The following is a 26,081-nucleotide window of genomic DNA, read 5'->3' on the forward strand; positions in this document are numbered from 1 at the left end:
CTGAGGCTCCAGTACCCAAGATCACACACAGTATAAATGCACACAGCAAAACACATGTAAGAGGAAAAAAGGCTCACTCTTAACAGGTGAAAAAAATAAATCCTAGAAATCCAGCAAAGCTGCTGGGGGACTCTTTATAGGTAAGGGAAATCTGTCATTTATGAGAATTCTCCCTAACACAGGAACTCGGAGGAAGGCTTTTTTTTCCTCCTCCAACCCCATCATCAAAAATCTGACTGGTCTCGCTAAGCTCTACCCGCCCATAAAGAGACTGCACCCTGTGTGGGCCCTTAACATAGTCTTGGGCTCCCTGGCGCACAAACCATTCGAGCCAATGGCATCTGTGGCCATTAGACTGGTCACCATCAAGACGACCTTACTAGTCTGTCTCGAGATCCAGGCGCTGTTCGCCTCTGAACCAAATACCACCTTTCACAAGGACAAGGTAGTCATGCGGACGCACCCGGCATTTCTGCCCAAGGTTCCATCTGCATGTCATTTGAACAAGGAAATAGTCCTTCCTACTTTCTTTCCCGATCCCAAGGACGAAGCACAAAGGGTGCTGCATTGCCTGGATGTTGGGTGAGCACTGAAATTCTACATGGACTGGACCAAGGGCTTCTGCAAATTGGATGCCCTGTTTGTCAGTTTTGGAGTCTCAAGACCAGGCGATCAAGCCTCTAAGGCTTCCATATCCTGCTGGATGGTCTCTGCCATCAAAGAAGCATGAGGGCCAGCACAAGCCGCTTCCGGCCAGCATGCATGCCCACGCGGTCAGGTCCAAGCCAACGGTCATCGCATTACAGCGCCATGTCCCTTGGCAAGTCATAAGCAGGGCGGCCACTTGGGCCTCTCCCTCGGCTTTCTGCAAGCATTACTGTTTGGGTGCCGACTCTAGATCAGGCGGTTCTCAGGATTCTATTTCCTTAAGGAGGGTCTCCTCTCCACCCTGGGGCTACAATCAGTTGCAATCACCCATACAGTATGGAGGAAAAGGGACGGGACGTACGAGTAATTATAAGTTACTCACCGTAGTGACTAACATACTCTTAGTCCCCTTTCCTCCATACATCCCACCAGCCTCCTCGCCCCCCCCCCCCCCCCCCAATAATACTGGTGTCATTAGGCAATGTTAAATCTATTGTCGACGCATCAATGGGGACTGAGGTGTGGCGCCGGAGGGTGGAGTCAGGGCAGCGCATGCTCACTGGGCCGCGCGCCTCTAAATTTAAAGGGGAAGAAGGATTTTTCTGGTGAAAAGGGTTTCGTCTCCAGTCCCTTAGAAGGGACGCTCATAAAGTATGGAGGAAAAGGGACTATGGACTAAGAGTACGTTAGTCACTGCGGTGAGTAATTTATAATTTTCCAACCCTCCCCCGGGTTGAGATCTCGATGTTGTGCTCTCCAAGCTCATGGGGCCACCCTTCGTGCCTATGCACAAGGCCAGCCTAAAGCATCTTACCTATACAACTGCATTCCTGGTATCTATCACCTCCATTAGACGAGTAAGTGAGCTACAGGCATTAATGTTACAAGACCCCTTTCTCACATACACAAGGACAAGGTTGTCCTCAGAACACATCAAGTTCATTTCAAAGTTCAATGTAAACTAGTCCATAGAACTTTGCACTTTCCCTCAGAATCCTTCAAACTCAGCAGAAAGAATGCTCTGTACGCTTGTTTTACGGGGGGTGGTCTTGTACTACGTGAACAAAACAAATCCCAGAAGGAAAACAGACCAACTCTTCGTCTCCATAGTGCCTGGTGGAGAAGGCGATCACATATCAAAGGGCGTCATCTTCAGATGAATCGTCAAATGCATTCAACACCGTTATTCCCTATCCGAAAAGGTTCTTCCTTTTACACCACGGGCATACTCTACCAGAGGTACAGGGGCTACCTTAGCTTTCATTGCAAACGTTCATCTAGACGCCATATGCAAAGCTGCTACATGGAGTTCCATCCATACATTCACACAACATTACTGCATTGACGCACATTCTAAAGCAGATTCACAGGTGAGAGAAGTGGTCCTAAAACATCTATTTGCCGCTGTACTGCTTGCTAATCTATGCAGAGCATGTGATCTAAGCAGATCCACAAGTGCCAGAAGGGATACATTACTCACCGTAATTGTATTTCTCGTGCTTGCATCTGCTTAGTCACATGCACCTGCCCTTCCTCCCCTACTGAAGTAGAATGCACATATGTTTTGTGGGTTCTGTGTTTTCTGCTTTACAACATCTGTACTCAGGCTATACTTCATACAACCTCATGTCGGAAACAATCTGAGGGACCTTGACGCGTGAAATACCATGGGTACAGTACACATCACACTAGGGAATAGTATTACTAATCACGCCCTGTCTACCTCCTTTTTCGAGTTTCGAAAAAACAAATCTTGTAATATTCTGCCTTTTCCACCAGATGTCGGACATGCAGAGCATGTGAATCTTTGCAAATACAAGCACGATAAATACCATTACTGCGAGTAATGTATCCCAGATGTATACTTTGTGCCAGATATGTAAAGCATAGACTAAGTTGTTCACCTGCATTATTTCTTCTATAAATTGATTGCATTTCACATTGAATGTTAGTAGTTGCTGCATTTTAGATTTGCTTCTTTATATGTAAATACATATATTTTAATATACCTTTAAGTGAATAAGTGTTTACTTGGATATCTGTGTAAACTGATTACATTGTACTGCTCTACAGCTCACAACTCCCATCTAAGATGAGCCTGGCTGCTCAGCCACTCTGCTGACTTATGTAGTACAGGCCTATTTTAAGAGTTGGGTCCCTAATGCCAAGAGATAAGTCTTACGTAGTCCAGCACCAGTTGGACTTTAGAAAAACGTATCTAACAGCTCACCAGTGAAACTTCCATGTCATAGTTTGGTCATCTCAATTACTCATACGTTCTGTCCCCTTTCCTCCATCCTTGTGGGCGTCTCCCAACATGGGAACGGTATTATAACATTTAGTATAGCGCACGGGAATGCCCATATGACTCACATCAGTCCCTTTTTCCGCATTGACGATTGCCGGCCCTGCAGCCAGCCCAAATACTTTTTTAGATCTTTGCTTGCTTCCTGTTTTTTTTCAATTCTTATTTCCCTTCCCTTGGGTGCCTCGCCTCCCCTGGTGCTTGTCGGCCAGAGGAGGATTCATGAGATGTGCCTCTTGCGACCGCTCATTTCTGGCCTCTGTCCCCCATGCACTCCGTCTAGAGTGTTTGGGGCCCGACCACCACTGGGATTCATGTTTGGCCTGCAGCGCTCTTGGTCACAAGGCATTGAATAATAGTTTGTCATGGTGGAGGGAGATCTTCCACACTTCTGCTTCTCCCCACCTTAAGGACTTTGTCTCCAGGACCTCTTGTTAAGACAAGGTATGTCTTGTGTTCAGAATGGCTCCACAGCACAGATCAGGGTCCCTTGGATTCAGGTTCTGGCATGCCCCAGGCCTCTGAGGCTACCGGCGTCCAAGAAGAGTGGCTCTACCAGGCTTCCCTCGGAAGGACGATCAGACTCGTACACTTCTACCCTAGGGGGTAAGGGATCGCTGAGAGCCACCTCCAAGAGTCGGTCCTCGGCTAGATTCAGCACAGCTACTGGCACAGGTGCCGAGGGCTCCCAGCCTTCCGGAGCTCACTCGGAGGCCATGACACAGGCTGTCAACTACCGGGCGTCTGGCTGAGGGCTCAGCACCTATCTGAGGTCGACGCCTCTGCTTCCGGTGCAAGACCTAAGCTGTATCCTCACGTTTTTGAGGCCTCTCTTGGTGAAGGGCCTTTGCGCCCTCCCTCCCAGGGTGTGGAGCAAGGCTCCAAAATGGCAAGCAGATGGCCATCTTGGATCCGGCTGAGGGCCCGCCAGTGCTTTCACCCATCAAGTGGGATTTGCAGGATGATCCCAGCGCCCTTCCCTCTGGAAGTAGAAGCGGATCCTATGGTGCAGGGCTTTGGCTCCCTATGGGTACATCTACCAATATTGCCGTACAGCTACACGCACCAGATGTCTCAGCGCTTTGACCATGAGCGGAGGCCCAGTGCCTCGGAGGGCAGAGTGCCCTAGACCAGGTGGCTAGTGTGGACCGCTTCCACAAATGTTTCTTCTGACGTGCAGGAGCTTATCTTGGATCTGCCCTTTGAGGGTGTGGTCCTTTTTCATTCGCCCACCGATGACTAATTGACAAAGAAAACCTCCATTCAAACCCCAAAGTCCTTGGCCATGATAAAACCAGGTCCGAAATCCTTCCCTCAATCCCAGAGTAGGACTGAGTTCAAACCGTGCGCTTTCTTCGGCGTCAATAGTTCAGAGACCACAGTACATGGAAGACTGACGGGTCACCCAGTGACAACAAAAGGAAGCAGCAGAGGACGTTGCGTGGGTTTTTCCGCTCCCCTTCCTCTGTCCTTGACTCTGACGCCAAGAAGCAGTGTAGTCGAGGTCGGGAAACACAGCTCGCCTGTGGGGGGCCATTTGATACTGTTCCAGCGTCTTTTCAGCAACCTGTTGGTTCTATCCGTAGTCTCCACAGGCTTCAATCTTCCTCTTCCTATACCATCCTCTCTTCCTCTTCGTCAGATCGAGTCCCCAGCTCGTTTACGGGATGTCATTTCACTCTTGAAGAGGCAGGCGATAGAACTGGTTCCTCTTGTAGACAGGGGCTTGAGTTATATTCCAGGATTTTTGCAGTACCCAAGCACAACCAGGCTGGCCTGAGGGTATTCTGGACCTGGGATTTCTTTTCTAAACCTGTCTTTACCGCTGGAATGCTTCAAGTTGATTACTCCCGCACACATTGCAGTGTGTGTGCGCAAGGGACTGAATATGTCCATGGACTTCAAGGATGCGTGCCTGCATGTACCCATATATTAACCACATTGGAAGTTTCTGCGGTTCACAATTTGTGTACCACTTCAGTACAAAGTGCTGCCCTTCGCCCTAAACTCGGCCCCTCGTGTCTTCATAAAGTAGATGAATGCAGTGGCGGGCCTTCTCCGCTTGGATGGGCCATCTATATCTTTATCTGGACTGGTGAGGGTAGGGTCACCCGAAGGGGTGGTGCACTCCGGCCAGAGATTGGCGGATACCCTTCAGCTGAGGTTATCCCTCAACCAGAGGAAATCGCAGTTATGCCTGTCTCAGTTATGCCTGTCTCAGGGGCTGGTCTTCCTAGGGGCACGTTGGAACACTACCTTTCAGCGGGTGTTCCCCATGCACGAGATCATTATGTCCCTCCGCAAGGCAGTGCTTAACTTTCTGGCCAACTTGACCACCTTGGCATGGTGGTTTCAGCACCTTCTGGGCCTATTGGCCTCCTGCATGCTGACTGTACAGCACGCCCGTCTTAAGATGAGGCGCCTCCAGCTCCACCTGGCGACCAATTGGGATCAGGAAACGGGGTCTCAGACAGACAGGATCCCTATACTACTGCTCCTTTGCCCGATCTTTGTTGCTGGATGGCAATGTTTCAGTGGGAGCACTCTTCACCCGACCGGAGCCTACCCATGTGGTGACAACTGACTCCTCTCCTTCAGGTTAGGGGGCTACTCTGGAGGTCTATGCAATTCATGGAGCATGGTCCGGGGCGCGGAAGCCCTCCTACATATCAATCTGCACGAGCTCAGGGCAGTAGGACTGGCCCTCAAAGCGTTTTTACAAGACAAGTCAGTTCTGGTCAGGACGGACAACTCTACTCCGATGTTTTACATGAACATGCAGGGTGGCACCCGTTCCCTCACCCCCACCCACTCTCCTCTGCATGGAGGCGTTTTCGATCTGGAAATGGGACCTTAAAGAGAGATTTGGATTTCAGCAGTCCACCTGCCGACGGACAGCAACGCAGAAGCAGATCAGCTGAGTCACTTGGGGTTCCACACCTACAAGTGGGTGTTGCACACACTCCTTGTTGCCCATGTTCCAGCATTGGGGGTTCGCAGACCTGGACTTGTATGTATCTCCTCTGAATTCCAAGTGCCCTTAGTTTGCTGCATGGGCAGAACGGGGACAGGGTCTCATGGAGACATCCAGATCTGTTGGCACAGCCGCTGGTGTTATGCGTACAGTTTGTCACCCCCTTCCCTGCTCCAGCGGACACTCAAAGTTCTGCTTCTTTGGTGGGGGGCTGCAGCCTCATCCTGATTGCCCCCCACTGGCCTTCGAGAACCTGATATTCCGATCTGCTGCAGTTGTATTCCCAGGGTTCCGTCCACCTTCCGATCCCCCAACAGGAGCTTTCTGACGCAGCAGGGCGGGGCAGTGAACATCCACGCCAGTTTGGCGGCCTAGTTCCTGACCAGCTAAGGCTTCAGCATGCTCCATTTTCATTTGTCAATTGGGACATCATTCTACAGGCCAGGAGGCCCTCTACTCGGTCCCAATATTAGAGAAAATGGACTAAGTTGTGCCATTGGGGTCGTGATAAGGGTGTGGATCCTGTCACCTGTCCTCTGGATGACGTACTGGCTTTTTCGGCACACCTGACTCGTTCTAGAGTTCCGGTGGATTTTTGTTGCACTTATTTAATGGCAATTGGGGCTTACAGAAAGTCCCCTGAGTGTGCATTTTAGGCGGCCAACCTGATAGTTAAGGCCCACCTCAATGGGTTGTCTAGGCTTTTTCCTCCGGTGCATAGGCCTCATCCGGTCTGGGACTTCAATGTGGTCCTTGAAAAGCTTTGCAGGGCAAACCTTTTCAAGCCGATGACCTCTGTGGATGTCCGGCTGGGTAGCTCTCACCTCTGCGTGCAGGGTCAGTGACCTGCAGGTGTGGTCTTCGTGCAAGCCCTTCACCACTTTCCACAACAATAAGATAATCCTGCGCACTCACCTAAACTTCCTGCTCAAGGTGGTCTCTCCATTTCATGTGAATCACAAGGTCTCTCTTCTGGTGTTCTTCCCAAACCTGCAGTCTGAGGCATAGAAGGCCCTACATTCCTTGGACCTCAAGAAGGTCCTTAAGTTTTACCGCTCTCGGATGAAATCCTTCCGGAAGTCTGAGGCATTGTTTGGCTCCTCCCCCGGTTCTCAGACTTCCATCGCCCGTTGGATGGTTCACGCCATTTTGGAGGTGTGTACTGCCATGGGCAAGCCGGTCCCGGAGGGCATTCATGCCCATGCGATTAGGGCTAAGGCCACGGCCGTCGCGTTTCAGAGACCTGCTTCTTGGGATGACATAAGCAGGGCAGCTTCTTGGGCCACTCTGTCGGCTTTCTACTGGCACTATTATCTGGACACCAACTCCAGGCGCAAATCTGAGTTTGGTCAGGTGGTTCTGTGGAACCTGTTTGCTGCTTCCTAGATATGAGGCAGGTTATGGCCCCACCCTATGGTCTTGTTCGGTGGAATCACAAGGATGGAGGAAAGGGGGCGGGGCGTATGAGTTACCATAATGACTAGAGTACTCGGCCCCCTTTGTTCCATATGTCCCACCCACCTTCTCCCCCTCCCCCCCCGGCACCTCCCTTGTATGCCAAGGGCTAATATGTAATAAGTGTAGCCAGGTATCTAAGCGTCTGATGTTTTCAAAGGGGACTGAGGTGAGGTGACGGAGGGTGGGGCATTTCCACGCCTGAGGCTGCGCCCCCACATGCTGTATGGGGAACGCCCACAAAGATGGACGAAAGGGAACTATGGACTATGAGTACTCAAGTCACTACGGTGAATAATTTTAATTTTGTACTCGCTTATAAAATGCTCCCACTTCCAAATCTCATATGGAGGACTGTGTAGAACGATTTTAATGGCTTGATGGCAAATGTTAGGAAGATTGGATATTGCAGTGTCATGGTAAGCATTGTGGCATAATGCAGCTTTTAAATCTTGTAATGTTTTAATGGATGTTCTGTATAGAAGTATGTGGAAAGGTCAATTTTGACCTGACATACATTAAACAATGTTTTTTTTATTCTTTTGGCTAGGTTGTATAATTTACACTCTCCACTTGCTAGTGATTTTTTACTCTTGCCAAATAAGAAATGGTGTTCTATGTATGTATAGAATAGGTGTGGCAAGGGACCTTTTTTATGGCTGGGTAGTGGCTTCCAGTTGGAACTTTTTGCCCACTGATGGGGCCCTTCAGCCAATATACCTCGTGCTTTTAAAATTCATTTTCCCCACACTTTTATCAAGAACGTCCTGTGTGTGACATTTCATTGGACCCCCCCCCCTTTCAAAAAGGTTGGGCAGCTTGCAATGTGACTTTATATCAGCGATGTGGTAAAGTAAGAAGGTTGGGAGTGATCCATCTCCTTTGTAGGTGAAATTGTACTTGTAGGTACTATTTTTCATATTTACTTGCATTGTATTCATTTATGTAAATGTCCTTAATTTTCTAGGTTCATGTCTGGAAAAGAAATAAAGAAGAAAAAACATTTATTTGGCTTGCGAATTCGTGTTCCACCTGTACCACCAAATGCTTCCTTGAAGGCAGACGAAGCCCCCGAAGGAACAGCTCACGAGTTCAAAATCAAAGGCAGAAAAGCATCCAAGCCTTTACAGGATAAGAGGTAAATATAATATACAAAAAGTGTCTAATGGGGAAGAATTTAATTGTTTTCCGTTCAGGTGTCTCAATGTACGGGACCCTTTAAAGATTTTCTTTCTTTTCCCTGTATGGTTTCTGGGTTCTCCAGCATGGGGTCTGGCATGGAATTGCATGCTCATGAATATTCCCTGGCATAAGGTCAGGAATCCAGGGTAAAAGAAAAATAGTTTCACTGTCACAAACTGAATTTCTCCTGGTGAGGGACCAGAGGAGGGGGGGGGGTGTGGTCTGTACTTCTGCTCTCTATTTGGTAGAGGAGAGGCACAGAGGACCCCTGCCAAGATTCTCAATAAGGTAGCCATGGATGAGCAATCAAGGCCTAGCTTCTCAGGAGGTGATGCAGGCTGGTTCTTAAGTACAGTGTAGTCCCCAAGCACCCACAAAGGAATGTCCGCACACTACCGGTTAAAACAGTCTTTATATAATTAATATTCACGGTTATATACAATATCACAATAACGCACTTTGTACTCGGTTATCTATAACGGCAAATATACAGTTCGAATGGATTGTGTCCTCCCACGAATTCCTCATCTTAGATATATCCTTACCTTCATCATGCTGCTTCGGAGTTTTTTTTCTTCTTTTCACCAGAGGCGCTCCCCTCGAGGCCTCGGAGTCGTCGTCCTTTGGTGTCACCCGTTGAACACCGACGTCATCGCCTGTATAAGAGCATCGCGCGCGCCTGCTGGTCTCAGTTCCGTTTTTCAGATCGTTTCAATCGGCGCTTCAATCTTTTGTGAAGAAAAAGCTGTCGTCTTTTTCGAATCCTTCCACGCGGAAGACTGGTTTTAAGAAATGTCTGAAGTGTGGAAAGAAAATGTCTGACTGATCAACTCAAAAATTGTCTTTGGTGCCTCGGTTCCGACCACCGAATTGAAGACTGTGGTTCGTGCAGTCCAAGACCCATAAAGCCTTGAAAGAACACAGAGGTGAACTGGCGATGGGGGAGGGTTCATCGAAGCCTACTTCGAAAGGGAAAGACTCGGCCGAGTCTTCGAAAAAAAGTATCGTAAAAAGCATAGGTCGAGGAGTAGATCGAGAAAGTCTTCTTCGTCATCCACAAAGACAAAGAAAAGACGGCATCGATCTCCCTCATCCTCCTCGACGTATTCGGAGGAGGTGATAGCATGCCCATCAAAGCATGCCTCCCTGAGTAAATGGGAAGCCTTTCGAGTTTCCATGCTAAATATTTTTTTGAGAACTCGACCCAGACCCCCTCAAAAAAGGCTAAAGAAGACCATGCCCCTACTCACAGAAAACGTGATAGAGGCAGGTCCAAAACAAGAAAAGCTGATAAAAAGTCATCGAGGGTGTCATTGAGGGACTCTTCTCGATCACCTCATAAAAAAGACCTTTCGATGCATAAATCGAAGTTGGAGGGAAACAAAATGGAGTTGAAACATCATACGCCATTAAAGTTGACATCGACGCCCTCGAGTCGAAAATTCCTTCGAAGGAAACTACGTCGAGATCACGTTCGATAACTTCGAAAGCTCCTTCGACAGTTTCCGCAACCCCCTCGACGATTACATCGAGGTCATCGAAGGTTCCCTCGACGTCGAAGGATGTGGTTATGACATCGGTGCCATCCACGTTTATGTCAACGCCCAAGCCTTTTAAAAGGGAAAAACCCACATTGCCGGAAAAGGTTTTCCAACCTGAGAATAAACAACTTTTTCAGGACCATGTCCTCCATCTATGAGGGAAAATCATCAGAAGAGCAAGAAGTCACCTCTGCTGGTGTTAAATTTGGCACAAGATCTGTTCCAGAGGAATTAAATAATCCTCAATAAAAATTGAAGATCTAAAAGAATGTTTACAGACTGCAAGTGGTCTGGACACTTCTCCAGAGTACGAATTTGACAAGCCAGACCAATCAGAGCAGGCTGATGCGGGTTACAGAAAACTCATGAATAGTTTACAGAATTTATGGGGTGGGGTAGAAGTTCACCAGTCTGTCAAGATGATGACATGACTGATATACTATCGGGAACTCCTCAACAAGACCCCATTCTCCCTTTTCACATTGCCTTGCAGAGAATGTTTAGTTCTGCATGGGAACACCCTGAAGCCATCCCGGCAGTTTATAAAAAATGTGTCTAAATATAGACCCTGCAATTCTGATCCAGAATACCGGAGTAAACATCCAACTCCAGAAAGTCTGGTAGTACAAGCAGCCACTTCCACAAGAAATGCTGCATACCCTACAATCCCTCCAGTTAGGGATGATAAAAAGGTGGATGCATGGTCTAGGAAGATTTTTATATCGGGAGTATGGCTTTGAAGTCTACTAATGTAACCTGTACCATGGCAAGGTTCACATATACCCTGTGGGACTGCATGTCAGCAGCAGCTGAACACATCCCAGAAAGTGAAGAGCGTGATGGCTTTCTAGCCATAAGGGATGGCAAAGAGGCTTCGCGAGAATGCCTTCAATCAGGTTTGGACACAGCTGACAGTATCAGTAGGTCCATGGCAACTAGCACGGTGCTATGTAGATTTGCGTGGCTAAGAAAATCTGGTTTTGCGCCGGATGTGCAATCCAGGCTTCTTAATATGCCTTTTGACGGCTCGAGGTTGTTTGGCAGCAAGGTGGATGAAAGTTTGGAGAAGCTGCAGACCTCCAAAGCGGCGGCTAAATCTCTCAGTGCCGCTATACAACAACCTCAGCAACACGCCGACACAGGCTCATCTTCCTGGAGGGGTCGTCCTTTTCCTTATTATTCCTCAATTGGAAAAGGAAGAGGACAGGCCAGTCAAAGAGGTCAAAGAAAATGTCCTCGGGGCGGGGGGGGAGGAGGCGAGGAAAAGAAGCTAGATCTGCCCAGCAACGGCATCTGTCCCTTCAGCTGCTGCTGCCGCAAAACCACTGAGGTTTTGACCCACAAGACCCTGGTGAGAGGCAGAATCTCACAGCATCTAGAAGAATGGCGGGGCATTACTTCCGATGCTTGGGCACTGGAAACAGTATCCCAAGGTTACTGCCTTCCTTTTCTAAAGAAACCTCAATCACCCCCTGGGATACAACTCTGTCAAACATCCGGATATGCCCCTGTTGCAGGATGTCTTAACCCTGCTACAGAAAGGTGCAATAGAACATGTACCTGTAGCGGAGAGGAACAAGGGTTGGTATTCCCCCATATTTCCTCATCCCAAAGAAGGACGGAGGACTGAGACCCATCTTGGACTTTAGAAACTTGAACAAGTTCCTAAGGAAAGACAAGTTCAAGATGGTCATACTTTCTCAGATCCTTCAGGCTCTCCAACTCCAGGATTGGTTGGTATCATTGGACCTTCAGGATGCTTACTTTCATGTGCCAATCCATCGCAAGCACAGAAAGTACCTAAGGTTTGCGATTGGCAAGTCTCACTATCAGTTTCGAGTTCTGCCATTTGGGTTTTTTGATTAATATTTTATTTCTATCGCACTTGTACACAAGTGTTTCAGAGCGCGACAAGGCAAGGGAGGAGAACAGCGAAGAATAAAACGGCAATCTTAATAGGCCCAGTGACATTGAGAACGCGCATGTGCATGGGGGAGGGGCAGAGTGCATGGAAAGGGGGAGAAGTGGAAAGTGCGAAGCAGAGGAGGGTTAACCTCCGCCCCAAGAGTTTTCACCAAGTTGATGGCGGTGGTGGCAGCGAGTCTCAGGAGAGGGGGGATTCATGTCTACCCTTATCTGAACGATTGGATGTTCAGAGCACGTTCCCTGGAACAAGCCCAGGATCATCTGTCCAAGACTTGTCACTTCCTTCACAAACTAGCGTTTTCTCTGAATTTAAAAAAGTCAAACATGATACCATCATGTTTGACTTTTTTAAGTTTACTCGAGTTAATTGGAGCAGTCCTGGATACTTGCTCGGGCAAAGCCTCGCCTCCCGAAGAGAGCTCACCACATTCTGCAGATGGTAACAAGATTCCAGAATGCCCAGTATCTTCCAGCCTTCGATTTTCTCAGGTTGCTCGGTCTGATGGCATCGTGCATTTTTCTGGTGCCAGAAGCCAGATTGAGAACGAGATTCCTTCAATGGGCTCTCAGAACTCAATGGTCTCAATTCTCAGGGGAAATGTCAGATCTGTTGCAGGTTCCAGCCAAAGTAGCACAGGATCTACAATGATGTGCCTGCAGACATCATATTCTCAGAGGAGAAACCTTTTGGCAACCATGGCCGGAGATAACAGTAGTGACGGACGCCTCACTCATAGGGTGGGGCGCCCATACCAATGATCTGACAATCAGCGGTAGTTGGTCTCCATCGGAGTCCAAACTACACATTAACCTTTTGGAGTTGAGGGCAATCAGACTAGCGCTGAAGACCTTCTTGCCCTCTGTACGGGGAAAGAATGTCCTGATAATGACGGACAACATAGTGGCCATGTACTACCTCAACAAGAGAGGAGTGGGATCACTGTCGCTGTGCAGGGAGGCGATGCAACTCTGGTTCTGGGCAATACAAGAAATGATCTCTCTTTCAGCAATTCATCTAGCCGGAGAGCAAAACACAGCAGCGGACGCTCTGAGCAGGCAGAGTACAGTCTCCCACGAGTGGTAACTAGCTCAGGAAGTCCTTCAAGAGATCTTCGCCCTTTGGGGAACCCCGCAGGTGGATCTGTTCGAGACCAGTGTCAACAGGAAGTCCGAACTGTACTGCTCAAGGGAATTTCCCTCGAGAGGAGCTCTAGGAGACGCATTCGTAGTGGAATGGGAGTTTCTTCTTCTGTATGCGTTTCCTCCAGTCCCTGTGATCCCTCAGGTAATAAGGAGGTTGAGAAAGTTCAGGAAAACCATAATCCTAATTGCCCCGGATTGGGCCAGGAATACGGGGTACCCGGACCTTCGGGACATGTCCATCTGCCCTCCAATACGTCTTCCAAGAAGAGAGGATCTTCTCTCGCGAGAGGAAGGTCCTATTCTCCATCCGGAGGTCAACACACTCAACCTTCACGCATGGCTTCTGAGAGGTTAAGATACAAGGATTGGGACCTTCTGGATGACGTGATGGAGATTTTGCTTTCGGCCAGAAGGCCAGCAACCAAATCTCTGTATCGGTGACGTTGGAATAAGTTCAGTAACTGTTGCAGAGAAAATAATGTGGACCCATTTCAATGTAATATCCCTACAATTTTATCTTTTCAGTTACGTTTAGCTAATCTGGGGCTCCAGGTTGGTACGATGAAAGGATACTTAGCAGCGCTTTCCATTTTTAAGCGCTCATCAGAAGAAGAATCTTACTTCAAGATACCTTTTAATAGTTCAATTCTTGAAAGGGTTCAACAATGTATTTGCACCAATATCTTTCCAGGTTCCAGTGTGGGATTTGAACTTGGTTCTAAAATTTCTCACATGTGTTCCATTTGAGCCGTTACACTCTTGTCCGCTAAGGCTCCTTACTTTGAAAACCATACTCCTTGTAGCATTGACATCAGCCCGCAGGGTAAGTGAATTGCAGGTGCTCTCTAGCCGTCGTCCTCACACTATCTTTTATAAATTCTTAGAGTTAAACCATCTTTTTTGCTAAAAATTGTTTCGGACTTTCATCTGTCACAAAAAATAACTTTACCTACTTTTTACCCTCCTCCTCATGCAAGCAATGAAGAGGAGCGGCTACATAGACTAGATCGCGGAAGAGCTCTTGGTTTCTACGTTTCAAGATTGGCGAAAATACGTTGGTGTGATCAACTTTTTGTGGGGTACACTGGTGCAAATTGGGACTGGCGGTAACTAAACAAACGTTATCTAGATGGATAATTTTGGCTATAACAGAATGTTATAGATTGGCTGGGAAAAAAACCACCTGATGGATTGAGAGCTCATTTAACCAGGGGCATGGCAACTTCGACAGCACTAAAAAGGGGTGTCCCTGTACAAGACATTTGTGCAGCTGCCACATTGTCATCCATGCATACCCTTTATAAAACATTATGCTCTGGACTCGACTTCTTCTCAAGGAAGTCTGTTTGCTAAATCTGTACTCCATTCTGTACACAATTAGAAAAATTCTGTACTCCCACCTCCGAGACAAAACTGCTTTGAGAGTCTAAGATGAGGAATACGTGGGAGGACACGATCCATTCGAAGAACAAGTTACTTACCAACTGTAACGTTCTTTCCATTGGATGTTCCTCCCACGTATTCCTCATCAATCTTCCAACCAATCCCACAGTACAGTTTACGTGTATTACACTCTAAGTTCTTTTAAGGCTTGGGTCAAAAGAGGCCCGCCATTAATCAAAATCAATTGACTACAATATACGAAAAAACAGAACTGAAGCCAGCGGGCGCGCTCGAGGCTCTTCTACAGGCAATGAAATCGTTGTTCGACGGGTGCCGCAGAGGGACATAGACGCCGCGGCCTCGAGGGGACGCCCTATGGTGAAAAGAAGAAAAAAAGATTCTGAAGCAGCAAGCTGAAGGTAGGGATATATCTAAAATGAGAAATACGTGGGAGGAACATCCAATCGAAAGAACGTTACAGTTGCTAAGTAACTTGTTCTTCTACGTCAGGGGTCCCCAACCTTTTGTTAGCAATGAGCAACACATTTGAGCGTCAGATGAAATGGTGAGCAACTTCAGCACTTTGATGCAATTTATCGGCATTCAGTGGTAAAATGATTGGAACAAATCATAACATCATTTGACATTAAATTGGTATAGAAATACAATCTTTAGTAAATTAAGTGGCAAACAGTGCATTTCTAGGCACTGGGCCAGCAAAATTATTTAAAAACATTGCAGGATGTATGAAAATATTTGAGTGCTTGGAGTTCTCTCCCAGGAAATGTTCAAGCGATTTAATGGTAAATGTTTTTTAAGCACTTTTTAACAGTAGCATTTACTCCTAAATATAAAGGCTTATTTTGGTGCTGCCCCATCTATCCCTCCAAAGGGATTGTCAGGATCTTTAGGGGCAAATTGGGCATTTTTAGGAGAACAGGATAAGTAAAACTAGACAGAATATGGTAGAATTTAAAGATAATTTCAACCAGGCTTTGTGTGAGGGGATGGTTATCCAACTAAGAAATCTGAAAACAGTGCTTTTTAAAGCACTCACGGTCTGTTACATTGAAGACAAGTGATTAGGAATTTTTTAAAAACTATTTCTGATGGATTTGGGTACTCTTTCCCCAAGCAATCCCCTGGGAAATATAGTTGTAAGTGGTGCATTCTTAGACATGCTAGTGGGCCAGTAACATTGTACACAAACTGGAACTTTTGAAGACCACTTTACAGAAGGGGTGGCATTCTTCCTTCATATTATACACATTATATGTTTATGGCTGTATACCTCACTTGTAAAGTGCACTCCCATGACATGGGGGTCAGCCTGCACTTCACATGTTCATACCTGTGGCAGGGTCGATTTAGCCATTCATTGCTCGAGGTTGATTAATTCATTACATTACATTGGGTAATATCCGTTCTGAAAGAATTTAGAAGCAGGAAGAATCTAGCAAGAAACACTATCCTAAAGTAAAAATGTCTGTCACTAAAATTATTTTCAGTAACATAAGTGAATTGCAATTGGTAGCTACACTAAGTGTGCGCAATTTGGAGCTCATTCCCCTTAGAAATCCATTAGTCAAATGCCAGATAAGCAAAGCATCATACAATGTGAATGTTCCCACCAGGCACTGCAATACAAGTAGTATGTAACATTTGTGCCAATTATGACGCATAGGGCCCTCAAACACAAACTTCACATGTAAAGAAACTGGCATAAGCAAATTGTTTAAGAAGGAAAGTTTGAGCATGCATGCCACTTATTTGCCCAATATGTGGGCACCAGCTGTATAAAAGCACATAAACTGGCAATTCTCACCAGAACACAAACACAGGCATTTGGTTCAATTATTTTTCCCATTAATGCACTTCCGTACTAGAAAGAAGAATCAGAAGATGAAAATGACTTCACAAAGATTATGCAATTATTGTGGAACATTTTGGACCAAAAAATTACATTTTGGTAACAAACGCAAATCATACATGTACAAAAGAATCTTAATGGAACTTCCTTGACAGTTGGGCATTCAAGTCACTTATTTTCCTACTTCTTTTCGTACTATTCGACGACTAACCCCTTTGCTGTCTACCTGAGTGCAGCGGGGGAAGGCTCAGTTGGCGGCAACATTATCTTTGTAGATTGTATTCTTGATCCAGCCAGCGATGCACCTCATAGTGTACCCGAGTTTCAAGTGGCATAGAAATTTGAGTGCTAAGACAGAAATTGTCTGAATAAGGGTGGATTCAGTGGGGAGTCCTTTTTACTTCTGATTACAGAGCAGTACCATGGGTATTCACATGGGTGGCCAGGCCAGCTTAGTTTCTGTGCTTCAGGTTCTCTTCAATCACTGGGGACTGTCTCATCTGAAGCCCCAAGAGATTACTGTAACCACCCCCCTTGCTCCCTGCACCCACCTGGCCTGCCCCACCACTCGGACCACTCTACTGTTGCTTCCACAGCTAAAGCGTCAATACCTAACAGTATGTCATGCCTGTAAAATAGATTAGGCTGATTGGCTAGCCTTCCTGCACAGTTCTGGCTCAGGGTACGCTGCCATTGTTGTCTCATATCTGAATGTCCTTCTTAGCCTTCACACAATGACCCAGAGCAACGGGCGAGCATCATTTTAGGGCCAGGAGAGCAACATGTTGCTTGCGAGCTACACGTTGGGGGATCACTGTTCTACGTGGTACCACAATTACTATTAGATCTCTTTAAAGTGCATCAACTGTACGGTTAAATGGCACACAAATCAAGTCGTAAAGGAATCCAACAGTAGAGGAAAGCAGTTGATAAGAACAATTGGCAGAAATACTGGTCACTACCGTTAAACACAGTTCTGCGTGGCGATCCCCCCACCTGGGCAACATGTAGAATAAAGATACAAGCCCTGTCCATATATTATTCACAATAGACTTCCCAATAGTTCTGCAACCCCAAAGTACTTGCTGTTGTAGCGTTCCTCGTTGGGGAATCGACGGCCCTTCTTGAGTGTCCTCCCTTTAAGGCAGGAGTCACGGGTCGTCGAACGTCCAACAGAGAACAGGGTGAGCTACGACGGTGAAGTGGCAGCTTCGTTCCTAGCGGTGCTCGTTGACAGGGAAGCATAAACGTCCTGCAAGGAAGAGGCATGCGGGGCACCTCGGTGTCGATAGTTCTGGACCGCAAAGAGTTTGAAGAACTGTGGCCCAGCAAGGGTGTTGAGTCGTCGGCGTCTGTGGTCTTTGGGTGGCGGGAAACCCACCGGCGGATGTTCCTCAGCGCGACGACAGTCGGGCCTTCTCCAGCAGGATACAGCAACGACGATGCGGACGAGGGCGTCCTTGGATTCGAAAGTTCTTAGGCAAACTGGAGCACAGCGGCTCCGGTCGGCGACGGCGGTCCGGGCGCTTCTTCTTGGAGTTCCAGATCTGCTGGTGCATGATGGTCCCTTGTAGCTCTGGAAGAGGGCGCCTTACCAGGTCCTCTCTGGGTCAGTCCTTGGAGACACAGCAGCTTTTAGATTGTGAAGGAGAGCAACAGTAATTCTTCTCGTCCAGCAGGGCTTCAAGGTCAAGCTTCACTCCAGTTACTCGTCGTAGTGGACTTCAGCTTCTGAACACCATTCCTAGCAGTGAGAGGTCCCCAGATATACTGTTGATCTCCCATTCATTCCGCTGGGTCATACTCAAGCATCCAATCACGGCGAAGGGCATTCATGCAGGCAGGCAGCCATTTAGGCACACAGTGCATTCAGGCTATTCACTTCTCTCCAGACACTCAAACGAAGTTGTGTATTGGGACAAGTACCCAACCATTCAACACTCCACACTGCATTCATACCGGTTTCAGGCAGGGCTGTCTGTCATTGTGTCAAACACCAGATACTAGACACCCAAACACAGAATGCTTATTCGTCACTCCATTCACCCAGGACCCACCCACAGGCGTACCCACAACATACGGTCGTTGGGAAGGCTCCAGCCAGTCTGGTCAGCACTTCCTCACACTACCATATATGGAACTTCCACCCAAGACCAGGCCAAGCACTGCAAAGTCCAGTTACATCAGGGTTGCTGTGCAAGCGGGACCAGCAATGGGCAGGGCATTTAACATCACACTCCACCTCAAAGCCAGCCAGCGATAAAGCTCCTCCTCAAAAAGGAAATTGCCGAAACTGGCTAAGCTGCGGGAGAAACCAGAGTACCCAAGGACAGAGGAGAAGGCGGCCGACCTGCCCACGAAGGTCCAGGCGGCACAGAAGTCGTCTTGGTCGACAATTGAGTTGGTGGCAGCTGCTCTTTCGAAGGTGTAAGGGGCTGACCCTGTGAAGGTAGGCCCTACTGCACCCCACGTGTCCCTACCTTTTGAGGCGCAAAGCCTCCACTGTGGCTATGGCTAAGCCTGCTGGCACGCCAAAGAGGATTCCGTCTCTGAGCCCATCTTTGACCCCTCTGGGTGCTAAGTGTGTGGGGGGCGGCAAAGAAGTTCCAGGCCAGCCTGAGGCTGTGCCCCAGGCTATGGAAGTTTTGTCCAGACTAGGGCCTGGAGCCCCTGCACATGGTCCATGAGGACTTGCTGGACGGCGGCAGCAACGACGCCGGCGGCGCAGTGCCTAGTGTTCGGATCACGCAAGCTCAGCTGAGGGATGGATCCCTGAACATCCCATCGACCTTGCTCACTTTGGTGTCAGAAATCCAGAGAGGTATTTTGCTGCCGTCTGAAGGACCGCTTGTTTGTTTGGAACGTTAACTTCATTTTGCATCGTTGCACAGCACTACAAGTGTTAAAGAGCTCTTGCTGTGGTTGTCCTCGCTTCCTGGAGGAGGCGGAGCCTGACAAGGACACGTGACTGATCACGTGACTGATCACGTGACTGATCACGTGACACGCTTCCTTCATTTATTGAAGGTCATGCCACCCTTGCGGCGTTAAGCCCGCAGCTGGGACAAGGGCCCAGCATTGACAGCACTTTTTGTCTGCTGTTTGGCTCTGGGTTCTGGAGGTGATCCTGTGTGTAATTCAAGTACTTTTTGCAAGTTTCTCCCACTGCAATTTTGCTGCCAGTATGGTGTACTTAGTAGGACATTGGGTGACTGTGGAGGAGTTCTCTTTGAGCCCAATTATTGCCCTACAATTACTGCTATTTAAGCCTTTGGCTTGCATGGTAGCTACTCGCGATTTCCCTCAATGTTTATCTAACTTTTAAAAAGGAAACTCGTGTTGGCTACCTCCTGTATTTAGTTGGACATTGGGGAGGCGGGACGGACTAAGGCTGCTCCTCAAGCCATCGGGCATTCCCAAGGCAGTGAAAACATAATATAACTACTTTTAAATTCATGCTATAGTGTCTTTGAAAATTGTTGAATGTCATACATATTTTAATTATTTTTGCTTTCTTTCCCAGCCCTTATATATTATTATTCCATTTTTTTTATTTTTTGCTCATAGAGGCTGCGAGTTGTACTCTCCTGTTTCTTTTTACCTGAAGGGAGTGTTCCCGTATAATCAAATGATTCGATTATGCCTGCACTTAGAAGCGGGTTTGAAACTGTTGAGAGTCAAGAGAACAAGATAGTAGAAGTTCAATTGGGCTCTCCGATACATTGTAAGGCGCCTGTTAATATAGATCATATGGAAAATAAGGTTGCTTCTAATGTATCTGCTGCAATTAATGATGAAAAGTCAAATCACACACCTGAAGTGAGTGTGGAGGGACCATCCATTATTGATTCTGCAGCTTTGGAGGTTCAAGCTCCTATGGGGGGGAATCTAGATCTATTAGACATAGAGGCCTCTGGGGCTCATAGGGATATGCTGGATCCTAGATAGGAATTTACAGACGAAGAATGTCTTCAACAAAATCTATTTGGTAGTAAAAGGGTGGTGCGTTTTCATGCATCCACTCCACTTCAGAAGATGTATTTAAGTGGAAAAATGCAAACTGGGGAAATTAACGGCTCAGATTTATCCAAAATTAATATAATGGGAAATAATAAGGGCAAATACCCATTTGGCACTAAGCATTCTACTCATATCTCGCCAGCAGTGTTTATTTTTGGGGAGAGGTGAACAGGATAAAATGCAATGTGCTAATAGCCCTACCCAGTCTAAGCATGCCAATTGGGAGAACAATTTAAAGGGACACCTATCTGTTCTAATCATAATCTTAATTTACCTATCTGGGAGGGGGGGGGGGGGGCGATTTGGACGATTCCTTTCTGCTTATGGCAGATGCTATGGGTGACTTGCTCAAAGAAATTGATTTGGAGATACCGACAGGGAGATTTCTATCCAAGGGTAAAGATGTGAGGAGCCTATCTGAGGGGGTGCCGAGTGGTACTACTAGAGATACTACTATGATGGGGAAACAACAAGAGGGCAAGCAACTAACCCCCCACTAGACCGGCATTAGAGACACCAAAAACATTTATACATAGGAAGACGGATTGTACTCAAACGGATAAGGAAGGGTACCATTGACCAGAACAGTGGATAGTGCCGCTGAACCCCATCAACCAATATTGGAAAGTCATTCTGTAGCTAAGGACAAATACAAAATACCCTGTTCGGGTAGGGAGGATAGAGGAGATTATCTCCTACTCCTCCTAGCTAACCTACATATTAGTTTAAATTTGGCTCTGAAAACTATGGGTGAGTCCCAAGAGATGCTAGGTGGCTCCACGGTAGGCCAACAAGCTGCCTTTAACCAATTAGTCACTTGCTTGGCATTTTTGGAGGGCCGAGTGGAGGGTAAGGCCCATAATGATCACAATATTAAAGAACAGAATATATACGATAAATATAGAGAGGAACAAGATATTAGGTTAACAACTATGGATGCAAAAATCACCACTTTGTTGGAAATGATGCTTTCAGGGGATCGTCCTACCGCTTCAGATAAAGGTATAGTGGACCCATACCACCTTGACCAAGGAGGTAGAAAATCCAATAATAAATATGGAAATTAATTTAGCTGTCCAGATAGTCCTTCTGTCCTTTTGAACGCAATTGTAAAAGCAACAGGGGGGCTTACTCAACAGGTTTTGGAAAACTCTAGTGCCCAGGAGCACGGGAGTGAATTATTTGAGGGGGAATGCTTGAATATCAGCAGTGAAGATGCGATAATTATCCAACTAACTCCACCTAAAAAGGGGAAAAAATTTAAACAAAAGACAAAACCTATAGAGAAACTAGTACACCCAGCTGTAGAAACGGGTGGAATGACGAATCCCGACGAAATAGGTCCTGTTAACAATTCGGACTACGATATTAATGCGGTACCCCAATCTCCAGTGTAAAGACGTAAAAAAGCAAAAAAAATAGGTTAGGATGCTCAAAAAAACTAAAAAGATGCCTAATACTAAAATTAAAGGCAGAAATTCCAATCTTAAAGTAATTAGAAATATTCCTGTTCAAGAAGAGTGTGATAGTGGGGTAGCGAATGGCCCTAAAAAGGAAGAGGGTAAGGTGCGGGGGGAGGTTTCTAACAAAGGCTCTTCAGCTGGGGGGGAAACAAACACCAACCCTAACATGGATGAGAGTAATTTACTGAAAATTGGGCAAGATCGCCCCCAAACTAAACAAACTAAGATGACAGCCTTTGGTAAAATAAGCAGCACCAAACACGTCAGAACATCAATAGGCACACAACAAATTAAAATTCACCCTGCGGCCTAAGTTATAACGCCGATAGTACATTCCAACACTCCCTCCCTTAATGGGCTGATTGCCATGGTTGAGAGTGGGAGTGGTTGTACTACTAATATGGGGGAAAGCCCCCTAGATACTCAGTCTTCTAAAATCCAGGACTTTCAAGGAAATGCATTGGCTAAACCTTTTGTCGATAATACAAAGAAGCAATCTATTTTGGCCCAGCACCTTTCAAGGATCCACACAGGGAAGATTCTGGGTTGGAATAATAATAAGAAAACATACTCTCAGGCTAGTTTAAATAGAACACATCTTTTAAATCTATTAAAAAGAAATTCTCTACTGCGGGCTATAACAGATGATATAGATGCTATCTCTTTACCCAATCATAATAATCATTGCATGATAAGTTGCTTTCATTCGGTGATGGTGGCAGACATGGTGCGTGCCCAGAAAAAAAAATCTTAATTCTTTGGGATATGATCTATCTACATTAGCAGATGACAAAGAGGCTGATAATTTCCTTCAATATAAGGAATCGATTAACATCCAAACGCAACAAATCTCGCAATTGGGTAATAAAAAAGCAGAAAATTCAGATCCATGGATGGTTTTAATTTCCAGCCTTCTTAATAGTGGTGAAGATTGCACCAGTGCTCAAAAGTTTAGAGACCCTTACACAAGGTAAGGGGTGCTCCTAATAGCTGTAATATTGATGTTATTTCCTGGAATTCATGTGGGGGACTACACTTGAACACATTCTTCACTAAAGGTGAAACTTACACCTGTTCCCGTATCTATTTTTTCCAGGAAACCATGATGTTGTCTGATACGTATATAGAAGGATTCTATACCTTCTCTTTAGCATCTAGGGGGCTTGCTGGTCGGCCTAGTGGCAGTTTGATCATTGCTATTGATCGTAATTTGGGGTTTCATGGCAATGTTATTTTTTGGCATGATTGGCTTCTGGTATTGTCCTATCATCAGAAAATAATGTAGATCCGATCCTCCTGTTGAACTTATATTGGAATCCACTAAAAGTGACCATCGATACAGTGGAAGACTCTCGGAGAAATTCTGGAAGGTTGGTTTGAGAAGGTATTTGGAAATCGCATTATCTTTGGAGGTGATTTTAATTCGGCCTGTGCTGAGGGCTCTATGCTAAATGAAAGAGGGGTGATCCCTAAACTGCTTCACCCTAGTCTTAAGAGAGGTATATGGTGGGATAAGTTCCTCGACCATTGGTATTTGGGGCTCTTAGACCATGCCTCGGATTGGAATTTACCCAAATATACCTGGAAAAGAGGAAGTAACAGCTCCAGAATTGATTTTTTCTATGTATCCAATAGCTGCAAGCAAGCATGTGGAAAATTGACACTTATGGAGGTAGAGTGGAGTTTTCACATTCCTCTGTGCTTTTCTTTATCAATTCCTAACTTTGGTAATCCCATTAATCCTATGCTTTTGGGCCCAAAGGTGGCAAATAATGGGAGAAGGATTGTATGGAATAAGAAAACGATTATGAAATTCAATACCTTGGTTTTGGAGAACCTGACCCTATTGTCGCATCGAATTAGTAGCGTAGAGGACATCGTATTGGGGGGGGATCTTACTACTATAATATTATATTGTCATGTGTTTATAAAATCAGTAGGACAGTCAATACGGAGGTGCTGAAATCTAGGAGGAAGGTTGGTGACTCCAGAATTCAAAAATCCAAGCGTATCAAATATAGGGCTTTAAAAATTCTAAAGAAATTACCCATCTCTTTCTGAATTACAGCTTAGGAAGAAAATTATCTTGAAACACAAAAAATGTGATTAAGTTCCTGAGAATGGATCAATATCTCGAAGCACACCAATTGATGATGCATAATCTCTGCAAGGGCAGAGATGTTAAGTGTTCGGCTACTGTCAACAATGCACTCACGCCGGCAAAAGATAGACTTGGTTGCCCTATCCAAGCAAAGGCGTGGTGCTCCTATTACATGGAAACATTTGCATTGCCTTCAACCTTATCTAGGGAACAGGATTTGGACTTAGGTCCACCAGTGGTGGGTGATTGCTTGTGGGATATTGAAGATATCATGTGAGCCATTAATAAACTGAAACCATCTAGAGCGCTGGGGTCCCGATGGCATCCCTCCATTCGTCATAAAGGCGGCCCCTGAAATGTGGGCTGAGTTGCTCAAACCCATATTTGATATCTTCAAAAATCATACCATCCCTAATTCTTGGGCTCAAAGTATTATTGTGCCAATATTTAAAAAAGGTGATGTCCTCAACCCCCAGAATTATAGACCCTTAGCACTTTTAGATGCAGCTAGTAAGGTCTTCGGTATTCTACTTTTAAGGGATCTTAATAAAGTGATTATGAGGTATGCTTGCTTTAGTAAATTTCAGGTTGCCTTTAGAGCGGGGTTGGGAACTGACTTGAATGGTTATATTTTGGCCCATTTATGAGATACAGTCCATCAATCCAACATGGGTGAATTCTTTATGGCATCTTTAGACCTTTCCAATGCCTTTGACGGGGTAATCAGAGAAAGATTGTGGACTAAAATGTTAGCAATAAACTTTCCGCGAATGATTGTCCAACTCTTGGCTCTGTTGCATAGGAACAACTCGGTCAGGGTTCGTTTAACTCAGGAAGGCTTGCTATCTGATGCCATTGACACTAAGGTTGGGGTCAAGCAGGGCTGTTCACTTGCACCCACGCCAACCTATACGTAAGCGATGTGGAGGACATGTGGCAGGGTCCTTCCATTGCGCCAGTTAGGTTGGAGAGTTGGCTATTGAATGGATGCCCTTTGCTGATGATTTTATTCTATTTGACCATACTCCACGTGGCCGTCGTAGAAAGATGGATATTTTCTTTCAGTATGCAATGGTGAACAATCTCTCCCCTAATATATATTTGGAAGATGGGAGATGATTGGGTGGAACAGGTCCAGGCCATAACATATCTAGGCTATAACTTTACTAATAAATCTAGCCTTAAGATGTGGAAATTGAGCCTGGTAGAAAAAGCGTCTAAACTAAAGATTCAAATTAAATTTTTGAAGGTTAGGGTATGTAAATGTTCGCTCCTACCGATCAGACTTTATCTTGTGAAAGGTGAGCCGGTTCTTTTGTATGGTCTGGACATTTGTACCCATGATATGAGCTCATACCTGAATGTGGTTCAGGGGAAAATGTGGAAAGAAGTATTGGGCCTATCCATGGCAGTCCCCAACGCCATTATCCGCTACGAGTTATGTCTTATTTCACTCAAAGCAAGATACTTGTGGAGACAATTATCTTTGTTTAGAAAAATGAATGATCCACCAGCAAACACCCTATATGAGTTGTTAAATAAAGTTGCTAAATCCAGGTCAGTAAAATCCATTAGTGGTTTCTGTGACAAAATGAATCTTCTATTAGATACTCTAGGACTTTGTTTAGAATTGGGTGGACACAGTAAATGGCGTAGAGTCTTACTCCTCCTACAAGGAGTATGCTAATTTTGTACACGCAAGGGAATGTATTCCCCTTTATATACAAAGATTCCCTTGTCATAGGGCGAGATTAACATTTATGCGCTTTAGACTCAATCAGATGCCGACTTTAGAAAGGATTCGGCATTGGGGACATGAAGAGGTGCCTAATCAAGATCAAATCAGCTTTATGTGTCGCTTCTGTGGAGGAACTGACATGTTAGAAACTCTCAAGCACCTTGTCTTAACCTGTACCCATTCTGAGTCTAAACGAGTGCCCTATCTTAAAGACAGATGTAACCGAGATCTTGAAATGTCTATCCATTTGTTTTGGAGCTGCTGTATATGGGGTGTAAATATTTCTTTAATTCTTGCATTAAATCTATTTCTCCAAAATATAATGGAGGAAT

The 26,081-nt window shown here is 45.9% G+C and overlaps 1 protein-coding gene across 14 annotated transcripts in view; it reads left to right on the plus strand.

Moving 5' to 3' along the window:
• Positions 1-26,081, plus strand: part of MTF2 (metal response element binding transcription factor 2) — a 1,089,527-nt gene that overhangs the window by 769,890 nt on the left and 293,556 nt on the right. For all 14 annotated transcript variants that reach the window (XM_069641820.1, XM_069641817.1, XM_069641821.1 and 11 more), the window contains one exon: positions 8,350-8,520. In XM_069641820.1, coding sequence (XP_069497921.1) covers positions 8,350-8,520 — 171 coding nt within the window. The remainder of the gene's footprint in view (positions 1-8,349; positions 8,521-26,081) is intronic.

This window comes from Ambystoma mexicanum, chromosome 1q (genome assembly GCF_040938575.1).
Source record: "Ambystoma mexicanum isolate Mex_15411 chromosome 1q, UKY_AmexF1_1, whole genome shotgun sequence".
Taxonomy (NCBI): domain Eukaryota; kingdom Metazoa; phylum Chordata; class Amphibia; order Caudata; family Ambystomatidae; genus Ambystoma; species Ambystoma mexicanum.